Below are 11,954 nucleotides of genomic sequence, written 5' to 3'. Positions count from 1 at the left end.
TCAACAATGCAGAAGGGCCACTCTTGGCTGGGGGTGTTTAACATATTATAATATAGATATGACATGTTTAAACTCGAGTGCCTAAAAAATTTATCTGTGATAGAATGTGTGTGTGTGTGTGTATTACACGCACACGCGCACACACGCACGCACACACGCACACACACACACACACACACACACACACACACACACACACACACACACACACACACACACACACACTATTTTCTTTTGTAAAATAGAGCCAGGAATAACCCAGAACGAAAAAAAAAAAGAAATTGTGAGCGTTTGAATAAAAGCGGAACTGTGAATGATTGACTTGTATCACATCGGTGTTTTTACTCACCCGCACACACCGGATCGAGAAGCAGTTGCGTCCGGAGATAATGTTTATTCGTTAAAACGCATTTTATTTTAAAACTTTTATGTCTCATTTTTAGAAGCTGCTGTAATCAGTAAGGTGCTACTTTTGCGAATGTGATAGAAAAGTGTCGCAGCGAACGAAAAAGAAAGAGCAACTGGCTAGTTAAACTCATCAGACAACGTGTCGTTTTAAGTTGTCATTTTGGTTTTTTTCTTAATTGAAATAGCGTTAGTTTTGCCTGCCACGGCCCGGAACTGTGAGTATGCCTTTACTATCTGGAACCAGGAGAACGTGTCTTGTGTGTTATTGTGACAAATGAGCTGAGATGGCCTGTTTGCAGAAGTGTATTGTGTCACAGCTTCATGTTTTAATGTCTTATTAGAAATAGTCTTCATTCTTGTCAGATTTTACATGCCAACTTTGATTATAAATAACTTGAATTGAAACACTCTGCTCATGGTTGTTGTTACTTGACATTTAAAATGTCATCTCTTACTTGCAGCCTGTGAGCACACCAGTCGATTGGGATGGAGACCACCGGAGCACCCAATGATGGTCTCCTTCAGCATCCATGGCTTCCTGTCGCCATTGATGGTTGCCAACTTCTTGCTAAGAGCTGCTTTGGCGAGACAAGGTACCAGATCCTGCTGACTGACCTGCACTGCGTGTGGGAGGAGACCATGCACTCTGCAGCCATCCAGAGCCGCGTTCAGGTGCACAGATTCAAAAAAATGTTTTTATTCTCACACAGGGCACCTCATTTTATCGTGAGGTGTACTCTCCAGACACACTTCTGATAGTGAACGTCTGTGATATAGAGAGACCATATAATTAAAACATTTTTAAATAGTTTTACCTCGTTCACATGCTTAAACACATTGAAATAAACTTATAAAGTAGACTTTCAAAATACATTGGAAACATTTTAACATAAATAAATTGCCATCATAAAATATATTGTCATTTCAGTAGCATCTGTACATGCATATACAGTATCTGGTTGGGTGACATGACATTGGCAAGTCTTGAGTTTGTGTGACTCTTGAGTGGGACTCTTGCTTGCACAGTTCTTCAAATAAGAGGCTGATTGTGTTTGCTCCAAGCTGTTTGTTTGTCTCTCCCAATTGATGACTGATGCATGAAACAAAAGTGATGCAAATATTGTATATTTAAACCAAAAAGTTCAACCAAACATGATTACAGAGGTGTTCTAATCTTGCTGTACTCCCTTTACAGGAGCTTAATCTGGGGTTGTACTTTTTCACCTCCCACTTGCTTTTGTTTTTTTTTCTCTTTTCATCTGCAAAAGCGGCGCGCTGTAAAAGGCGAGATGGCCAACTCACCTTCTGTATCCCTCGTTTGGTCATTGTTTTTTTTGGACAGGGTGGAACAAAATGGAAATTGTGTTCCACCTTGTGGTACAATGACAGTAAAGAGATTCTGATTCTAATTATTGCTAACACATAATTTAAACCACCATAAACAGGCATAAGGAAGTAAGCATTTATTTTACGATAATTATAAACGTTGACACACACACTCGGCAGCGAAACATTCAGGCAAGATACAACAATAATCGTGTGCATCTTTGCTCTGCTCCGTGGTAAAAATGGAGTTTAATTGGGTACCATCTCTGCTTCTTCTGTTACGCTGAATGTCTTCTGGTAGAGCACAGTGCTGCCCAGCATGTTGCGGCACCAAGTGGCACTACACTAAAGCCGTGCAACTTCAAACTTACCGGTACCTGAATATGGTTAAACTCATAAAAAATGAGAAGTTATGAATTTGCAATATAGCGGCGAGGCGCAAAAGGTGAACCGCGATGTCGTAATGAGAGAATATTTTTGTCATCTTACAAACATGTGGTTGTTTGCCAAACGGTTGTGCCAGGAGCTGAACAAGCGTCTGCAAGCCCCCGTCAAAGCCTTCTTCTCGCACCTGATCGAGGTGGTTCGGCCCCATCTGTCAGGCAGCAGGCAGCCACCCGAAGGTGAAGCCAACATCTCTGTGATGTGGCTGGATGGAGGCAACTTGAGCTTGAGGCTCAAGAGCAAGCTCGCAGGGCTGCCTTTACATTGGGAGTTTCACTGCACCCCCGCTCCAGTCACCGTGGTATGCTTGGATTTGATTTAATTTGTTATTTTGTGAGGGATCTGAAAGTCTTACCTGATAGAATGATAGTGGTCGTCTTTAAAAGTAAAGACGTCTTCGTCTTCTAGGTGTGTCTTCATCTGGTGCAGCCATTGTTGTCCATGAGCCACACGCTGCAGCAGCAGGTGGAGCAGCTGGAAGGCTTGCTAGTCAGCAAGGATGCCGAGATTCAGGACTACAAGGAGAATGGAGCCACACTCAGCAGAGGTACGACACACAGCTCGTTCATGTGGTACACACATGTATATTATTCATTTTTGTCATTCATTTCTGCATGTTGCTCTTGTTTTCTGTTTTCTGCATGGACCAGGGATAGGCAACTTAAATGTTGGAGGTGGCCACAATTTCTCATCAATGCTACTGTAGGGGTACATATAGGACCATGCACTTCCGAATACGCGCAAAATGTATGCTCTCAACACCATATATTTCATTCATTCATCTTCCGAACCACTTCATCCTCACTAGGGTCGCGGGCCAGGATAATACATTATTTTCAATGCATGTATGAAAGATCCACTATTCTCACCCAACAACAAAGAGTTTGACGCAAACAACAAGATGATAACAGACACTACATTTTCCAGCTTGCCTCACAACCCCAACAGGTGTGGCTGCTTAACCCACTTGATTGAAGCAAGGAGGGCTGGGTATAAAAGAGAGGAAATATAGGAGCTGAAGGAGAGGCAGAAGAGAAAGGAAACGGACTGGAAAGAGCCAGGAGGAGAAGCCCATGCAACGTGTAGAAAAGTTGGTTTGGAATGATATATATATAGATCAGTTGTTCTTAACCCGGGTTCGGTGTGTCGGTCTCAGGGGGTCGATGGAGCCTCTGCCATGGAGGGTAGGACACGCGCAACTCAACATGTTAGTTATGACACGCCCGCTTGGCCATCACTGGCTGCAGATCATCACATGACATTGCTTGTCCAATCAGTGCTGTGGGAAATTTAGTTCGCTTAGGTAGTCAACGTGGGACTCTCGTGATAGGACGTCGTACAATTAAAAAAAAAAAAGAATACTTATTTCTTGAAATTTTATTTAATATTTTCTGTTTTTAATAAATGCATTTTTTAATATCTTGAATATGTAAAAATATATATATTTTTATTTTTCACTCATGAAGGGTTCGGTGAATGTGCATCTGAACTGGTTGGGTTCGGTACCTCTAAAAAGGTTAAGAACCACTCATATAGATATCTGTGTGTGTGTGTGTGCATATATATATATATGAGTTTCTCATTTATGTATGTATAAAATGTTTACTTGGCTGTCATTGAGTAATTACAGTTTGAAAAACATAATATCTTAGCATGCTAGCTTAGTGCTCTAGTCTACAGCATGCAACCCATTTCAGCAATAAAAGAGCATCTCTGTGCTAAAATTCCAAGAAAGAGAAAATTAAGTAGCCAGTCCCTCAGTAATGGTATCCGCTGTCTGACTTTCCACATCTATTATTATTATTTTTTATTTTTTTTTAAATCAACGTACTTGTTAAAATGTAAATGACGACCAGCGGTCCTTTTCCCTTGAAAGCAATTTAGCTCGCAAACCTTTTTCTTTTCAAATGCCACTCAACAGATCCAAACTGCCGCGGGACAGAAAAGGCTAAAATCATCATTCAAGCCATTACCTCTGTCTCTTGCTTGATGCGCCTCGGTCAAATGACATAGAAGAGTTTGTTTACTAGTGGGAACATTGGAAAGCACTTCGACTTTTTCCTCCTGGACGTACAATGTATGTAACGTCATTGTAAAAAGACCGAGCAATTTTAACGCTGAATGTTCCTTCTCATGTGCAGCGCGCCTGCAGACAGAAATATTTGAGCGACACACCTACAGAGGCAGCTTCCTGGCAAAGGTGAGAGGCCGACACGTGGCACAGTCCCGCCATTTTTGATCTTGAGCTCAGTCGTCACAAAGCTGAGGAGAGAACCTTGCGCTCTTTGCCTCAAATCTATAGCAGCTCTGTGTTTACTGTGCTGAGGTGTGGAATTTCATGTCTCTGCCTTTGTTGACCCCTGACTCCTCGTGTGAGTGAGTGAGTGAGTGATTAAACATTTCATATCAACTTGAGGAATGTCTAAGGTGTGTCTGCCCGACTGTCTTTTGATCGCAAGTTTATTTCAGGTCACTGGCTGTTTTATTGTCCCTCTATCGCTTCGACGATATCACGTAATTTAAATGAAAGAGTGTTGCGACACAAGTTGTTCGTTTGAGATGAAAACATCGGTTGCGTTTGGGCAAATTGAAAACAAGCAAGCACTTCTGACAGTGCAATAATGGAAAGTTACTTCTGGTTCCACAGTGGTGGACAAATGCATGTGGCGCAATGGTTGCTATTTTTCGTCCTTGGCTGGTCACAACCCTCGGTGGGTAAACACCACAGAAGAAGGCACAGACAAAGACTTGGTCTTTGGACTCTGGTGGCAAATTCCACCGGGTGGTGACAAGGCCGCCTTCAGAGGCAACCGAAATCGGAAGGTTGTTCGAAAATGATGCATTAGAGAGAGAGCCACACACCAGATTTAGCTCTGTGTGTAAGTGTATGTAGGTTTGGGTGAAGGCGTTTAGTGTTTGTGTGTAATATTTATCAAGGCCAACTCTGTATACACTCATATGAGTTTTTGTTTCTCTCCTTCTATGTAAGCGCTATTTGCGTGTCTGGCTCTCAGTTACCATAGGAGCACCCATCACGCCGCATCCAACGCAAGTGTGAATCAGCCTGTGATCATTGGTGAATCGCCTTTGACTCACCTTTGCCTGATAGTAACTTGAGTTGTCACGAGGAGGTTGAAGTTATTATAGAGGTGTTTAACCGACTACATACAAAAGTCTTCTTTGTGTGTTTGTGGCCTTTCCCACCACAGTTCTCGCTCCCTGGTGACAAAGAAGGGAGTCGGGACCGTGGTGGAATGGCTTGCGGTCTTCTCCTCAAGCCTCTTCCTCCCTGTTCAAGTCAACATTGACTTGATTAGAATTAGCCCAAGCGCGTCTTTGATCCACATCAGCTTCCTCAAAGGTCGACATGTGACCAATCGTGATTTGAAGATGCCTTCTAGTTTCCTAAATGTGTGTAAAAGAGCACAGGAAACCCTATCGTTACATTCACACACCATCGAGGTTAATGGCTTCCTAAACACACACTTCAACTTCCAGAATCCAGCAAATTCAAGGGTTTATTTTTTTGGGAATAGCTTCAGGTCTTTCCAAAACCAGGGACAGCAAGCATCCTTTTGAAGGATGATGACATCCTCATACTGTTCGAAGCTTTCACAATTTGAAATCTCCAAATGCAGCCCACAAAATTCTTTGTGGGGCTTCTTTTTCCTGTTTTCGAATGAAATACCTCTGCTATTCTTGGTGGCTTCCCATATGCCAAGATTCTTTGCACGCCACTGCACAGTGCTGAAAATGATTTGAATATAGCGACACAAAGTATTGGAGTTTTCTTCATTTGTATTCCTTAACAAACGTTAACAGATTCATAATATTTAATGGAACCTAAAAAAATGTGTTCAAGGTAAGGGCGAGGTGACTCCAATTTTTTTGTATCGCACAATTCAGACAGGGAAATTGACATTGCTTTACAAAAATTAAAAACGCATTTCCAAATACAACATAATCAATAAAACAAACAATATCCCATCAGAGTAAAGTAAAATAGAAGTGTGCAGGTAGAACAGTTTGAATAACTTTACGCATAACTTTACTAAACCAAACCATTTTCAGGCTGGACTAAAAACATTGTTAGAGGAGAGGCTTGTCTCATGTCAGCAGGAATATAGTTCTAGAGTTTAACTGCATGGAACTGAAACACAGCTTCATCGGTTTTAGTTCTGACTCTGGGCACCATCATATGACCTGCCTCTGAGGTTGTCGGGGTTCATATGAGGTCAACATGTCAGAGATTTACTAGTGCTAGGCCATAGAAAGGATTATACTAATGTTGAGCTCTACTAAAGTCTGTTTTCTAAGTGACAGGAAGGCCGTGCAGATACATGAGCACAGGAAAGAATAGTATTGTACTCTCTGAATGCACACTACAGCACCTGTCTTTCAGTACAGTAATCTAACCTGCTTGAGAAAAATGCATGGATGCGTCTTTCTTTATTTTAGACGGCACACCTTTGATTTAATGTGACGGTTTTCATGTTTAGGTCCAAGTCCATTTTTTTCCTTTTTTTTACATTGAGAAATTCAATTCTTGACTTTTGGTGGGCAAAAACAATGACCGAAGACTTGTCGGAGTGAAGTTATAGAATATTTGAGGCTGTGACAGAGAGAGTCCAAAGGCCCATATTCCCCCGCTGTCAGCGAGATGTCTGTGTCATCGTGGTAGGACACGTTTTTACTGCCAGGGGCTGAATGGAAACATTGAATGAAAGGGGCACCAGAATGGACCCGTGTGGGATCCCACAAGCCACTACCATTAAATCTGACCAACCATTTCAGATTTTAACTAAGTACTTTCTGTCTTAAAGATACTGAACTTTTAAGACCACCACAGTCATTTCCAAAAGTTGTTTGCTCTTCTTCATCTGGCCAAAGACCGGCACCAGTCCGTGGCCCGGTGTTTGGGGACGTTTGTAGTGCTCACATGTAGCCCACCTTGCATCCTGCCTTAGCGGTAAGGGGCGTACAGTGTGATGAAACCAATGACTCTACCTAATTTAGGTATTGACAGGGTAGACCGTAGACCACATTGGCTGGGTCCCTGGATGAACCTTTTTATTTGTTGCTTTTGTTGATTCTCCTGGATTGTTTCGTCACTGAGCCTCTGAAGTTAGGACTCTGGCTGCTCCTGGCCAAGCTGTTGGTTCTGGTTTAAGCCCCCGAAATCACAACGTGCCATTGACTTTTTCATAGTGTTTGATGCATGTGTGACATCATGGCAAAAAGATCTATACTTTATTTCAGGGTAACACTTTCAACTTCTGTGCGTCATTAATCTGCCTCCGTATAGTCCAAATTTAGTGCTCAGTCTACAAAATGTTGACAAGATGTCTGTTAATTTTTGTCTTTGTCAAATGTGATCATTAATTCGGGGAAGCAGGTCGCCATAGATGACTTTTTGATTTGGGGCAGGAAGCTGAGGTCACATGGTGTAGAGAAAGTAAACATGAGGTCGTCAACAGAGACGAGAGAAAGTGAGTGAGTGTGAGACTCGCTGGCACCAGCAAACCCGCCGCTGCCCCCACATCCCCCCTTAAGAAAACAACAGCTTCTAAAATCAGAGCTGCTAACTTGCTAATAATAGCCAAACGTCAACAGGCTATAGACTTCCTCACCTTCCCCACCACAGGAGGCAGGATTCAGGGGTGTGGCTACCAGGTGAGCACTCCCTCCCCACCTCTCTCTGTCATCCTCGGAGGACTTTGTCCTATTACCAGAAGAGAAAAGTACTTGCAGATCAATTCTCTGTCTGAGGAAAATGTGGAATTGTGATTGACCTTAAATTCCTAAGCGTAGTTGCTTCCCTGGAACTGATTTATTACCAGAGCGCTACTGAAGCAAACCATGTCTTTAAATCCAACACTAATATGAAGTTTAATTGTCGAGTGAAGCCAGAATCATACTGTTTGCTTTTGACTTGGGTTTTGCTGAGCTCTGAAAGCTGGCATATGATCAGATTTTTTTTTTTGTTGTTTTTTGTTTTTTAAATAAACCAAGAACTGAGAATCTTCTAGTCTGTATTGGTTATGTGATTATATGTGCAAAACAAATGGAGCTCAGCGTCTTAGATCATCCAAAAGAGGCTGCAGAATAGGACGGCCAGTGAGCGGAGGGGTTACTGTGAACAAAAATACAGTATAAGGTTGGCTTTCTGCTTGGTCGGCACCCCCCTGACCCCTTTCAGCACATTGGTTCCTCTGTGCCTAAAGCAGAACTAAGAACCCCGGTCCCCACGTATTTCAACAAACAAATCACAAAAATAAATCAATGCAAAACCTTGAAGCCTGACCAGAGTGTGCTGAGGAGCCCCCTCAGCCCCCGAAAGCGAGCAGAAGACCACCAATTTCTGATGGTCAATATTTGAGGAGCTAATTTGGAGTGTGTATGCTATCCATCGGGGGAAAGAAGGACTTAGAGACTCTAGTCTTTTTCTCTATCTTATTATGAGGCGCAACTTCTGCTTGCAGTCTTGATGAGTATGATCGCCACGCATTAACACGGGTTGGGTTTCCCGATCCATAGTGAGCAAAGGCCCATATTTTACATTGCGTCTCACAGTCCCCCCTCAAAATGCCACAAAAAGTACTGTATATACACTGAAATAATGATGATCTTGGTGGAACATAACATGAGAAACCACTCGTGATCTCTTCTCATCAGACTCTTGCCGTGGTTTGTTCTGACCATCACAGCGTGAAGAACTTTGGAGTCGACCTCCAGGAGCTTTACACTGCCGTCGTTGCACACGGAAACATGCGCAAACGCAAACTGTCTGCGGAGGACGAATTAGTTGCCACGGTTGTGGACGCCGCCACGACTTCCTCAGGTTTGGGCCCCAACGTCTTTTATTTGAGTTGTCAGAAGATTGGTTAGGGTTTAACCAATCTTCTGACAACTGTGTGCTGCCCATTTGTTCACCTCACTTCCTTTTGAGAACCATTTTAGCTTGCGTAATGCAAATAGAATACAACTTCCCCAAGATGAAGATTTTTGTCGAATTTTGTTATTTCCATTGTCAACTCTTTCAAATATGAAAGAGTTGACAATGTCTATTGTGGACTTTTTGGGTCAGGAAAACCCCTTGAAGAACATGTTTTAGAATTGTATTTACTTGAATAAGTCATACCATTTGGGTAAAGTGTGTTTCATTCTCGACTCAACACTTGAAAATTGTAATTGTCCCGTATACCAGATTACATACTTTATCAATTTTGGGACAATGGCACGTTTTCATGTAATATTCATAGTTTTCAAAAGAGGCATGTATGGCCTTACTGCAGTAAATGAATGCCAAAATGTTCATTGTAAGAGGTGAAGACACCAAAGAGAAGAATTACATTTTAATTTAAGAAGTGGAAGCTCCCACGGATGGCTAGAAAAAGACAACTATTAACAACACTAAGAAAAAAAAACGGTACCGAGAATGTACAAAAACAATGTCTGCAAGCTGAAAGATTTGTAAAATCCAGGAACATTTGCGTGTTTGGGCCACCGCATCTTTCAGACGCTGATCGAGGAGAAGCCAACAGCGAGCAGAACCAGACCAGTCCGGTGGCGGAAGCGGGAGACCACATCGTCCGCACAGCCACAACACAGCAAGTATGGCAGTCAAAGACCATGTCCACACAAACACGTTCAACAACAAATCACTTTTTGACAGAGTTCGAACCTTAAAAACAAAAATGATAGGACCTCAAAAACCCGATGTGCTAGAAATAAAGTAAAGACATTTTTGAAATCGCCATCAAAAATATGTTCAGCGACTCGTAAAGCCAATTCTGATTCAAATTTGCTGTTGAGCAGACGTTATCAAGAGTCCTGGAATATTTGTTATTTTAGCCATTTGTTTCCCGAAAATGTAGAAATTCATAGATATGTCTTAATTTTTAAAATTAATTTCACTCATTAAATAACTGCCCAGGTGAATATTCTTCACATATTTTATTATGGCTTTATGTTTGTTTGTCCTTCAACATGTGGACATGTCCGATGTTGGTGTGCTTAGTTGAGTGTTTGGTCCAATCTTTGCATGCGCTCAACAAAATAAGTTTGTGCTGAATTTTGACAACGTCAATGTTCCGCAGCTCGCCACCTGTGGCCGCTCTGAGCGAGCGCCTTCCAAAGCAAAGAAGAAGAAAGCGGTGGGCTTGTTCCGATGAGTGCCCGCAGTAGGAAACGTCATTTTCAATGACTTACTTTTAAATCAATTTTAATATTTTAAACTCTACGGTAATCAATGAATGTAATGATTTTATTATGGAAGATAAGCTTTTTAACTGCGAATTTATATTTATAATAAATGACTAGTGAAGCAAATGTGAGATAAGTCATTTCTTTGCCGAATCAGCTGCAGAAAATGCTTAGGGATCAACTTATCCCAAACACCTGGTTGGATTTGATGACACAACTGACAGTTTCTTGCGGGGTTGCCTTTTTTTTTTTTTTAATTATCATTTCAACTTACATCAATTCTTATCTTTACTGTAGAATATGAATGAAAGTTCATTTGTTAGACCCGTCGACAGGCAGTTTGTTTGCTTCAACTTCGTAAATTCTAATGTCCTTTTCCTGTTATGCCAAGATTCAATCCAGTCAATAGCAAGGAATTTAAAACTTAGTTTTCATGGATTTTAATTGGCCAAAGGTGACCACGATAGAGGTAAACTTGAGGTTATTATTTTTATTTAAGAATTGAAATCGGAAGTTAGAAAATTTGACAAAATTTCACCCTGGCATGGTTTCATTGCAAACATCATAACAAAGACGGTCTTCAAATGTACTGCGGTCTTTTACATTTCCAAACTATTCTGCTTGTGTCATCTGTTTTGGTGAGCTCTGGCTGACAAAAAAGAGCTGATGACAGCAGATGTCCATCAAGTTGTTGCGGCATGAGGACTTCAATAGAACCTTCAAATATTTGCCTGTCGGCTGCGCTCACCACATTGCGTGCGGGACAGCATGGAAGGAGTCAGTCACGAATAAGAAAATAAGAAAAAAGAATGGAAGTCCCGTCAGAGTTACAATCAACTTGATTGTAACAAATTGCAATTTTCTGGACTTTTAACAGAAATGATCAGCATATTTTTGTCGTGAACTACCTTCATTGAACGTAGTGTTTACACTTGGTTGCCACGATTCTCCATGACTTGATTTTAAGTGCAATCTGTTGCCCATACTCACAGCCGAATGATGGTGGCAATTGTGTATTGCAGAGGCTTCAGGCCGAATCCTTGTACCTCCAAAGTACCGTAGTCACTTTTCAGAAGACCCCCAAAACATCATGTTTGATGTGCCGTTAACCTTGCGTCGTCAACAGCCTTTTTTACCATGTTAGATTGGTCAGTCACACTGGTCAACAAATATTTACTCCCATTTTTTCAATCAGAGATGCAAGTGAACTTTTGTGGATTACTTTTTCATAATCATATCATATGGCATATGGTAATATATTTAGCAATTTTTGCAAATGAAGGGTTAGGGTCAGCGAAAGGTGGATTTTTTTTCTGAAAAGTCATGGCTATAAATCAGAACATGGTGAAATCCATATTGTGCAAGATTGTATAGGTCAAACTTAAAAACAAAAACTTTAAATATCTCCAAAACCGATGTGCAAGAATTCTTTTTTTTACCGGTTGTAAAAAAAACAAACAAAAAAAATAAAAAATAAGGGGGTAGGTTGCACAAAATGCAGCCTTTTCTCCCATGGACTCAAAAACTGCTCATCCTAATGTTTAAAATGGGCCATCAGCATTGTCTACTGG

At 41.4% G+C, this 11,954-nt stretch overlaps 1 protein-coding gene across 4 annotated transcripts; it reads left to right on the top strand.

Annotated features, from left to right (window-relative positions):
• Positions 1-340: 340 nt before the first annotated feature.
• On the top strand, positions 341-10,509 carry nhej1 (nonhomologous end-joining factor 1). 4 transcript variants are annotated; one of them, XR_015101678.1, is made up of 9 exons: positions 341-623; positions 870-1,080; positions 2,258-2,479; positions 2,587-2,725; positions 2,829-2,852; positions 4,320-4,378; positions 8,886-9,019; positions 9,698-9,792; positions 10,278-10,328. XR_015101678.1 is itself a non-coding variant. In XM_086118503.1 (9 exons), exons 2-9 carry the CDS (start codon positions 895-897, stop codon positions 10,350-10,352), a joined length of 966 nt encoding a protein of 321 aa, XP_085974629.1. In that variant the 5' UTR covers positions 341-623; positions 870-894; the 3' UTR covers positions 10,353-10,509. The 4 variants fall into 4 exon arrangements, 3 of the variants coding, with proteins under 3 accessions (XP_085974629.1, XP_085974638.1, XP_085974650.1); XM_086118503.1 differs by having other exon boundaries at positions 8,854-9,019; positions 10,278-10,509; XM_086118512.1 differs by lacking the exon at positions 2,829-2,852 and having other exon boundaries at positions 8,854-9,019; positions 10,278-10,509.
• Positions 10,510-11,954: the final 1,445 nt, after the last annotated feature.

Source organism: Hippocampus guttulatus, chromosome 1, assembly GCF_054856545.1.
Source record: "Hippocampus guttulatus isolate MCC_2025c chromosome 1, RoL_Hgut_1.0, whole genome shotgun sequence".
NCBI lineage: Eukaryota > Metazoa > Chordata > Actinopteri > Syngnathiformes > Syngnathidae > Hippocampus > Hippocampus guttulatus.
The sequence above is the reverse complement of the archived record's forward strand: the minus strand, read 5'-3'. Positions and strand labels throughout refer to the sequence as shown.

Excerpts from the sequence above, each read along its gene's own strand:
- nhej1 (XM_086118503.1), top strand. The coding sequence starts at position 895 with ATGGAGACCACCGGAGCACCCAATGATGGTCTCCTTCAGCATCCATGG. Across the intron at positions 1,081-2,257 it reads CCATCCAGAGCCGCGTTCAG|GAGCTGAACAAGCGTCTGCA; the intron begins GTGCACAGATTC and ends CGGTTGTGCCAG. Across the intron at positions 2,726-2,828 it reads TGGAGCCACACTCAGCAGAG|GGATAGGCAACTTAAATGTT; the intron begins GTACGACACACA and ends TGCATGGACCAG.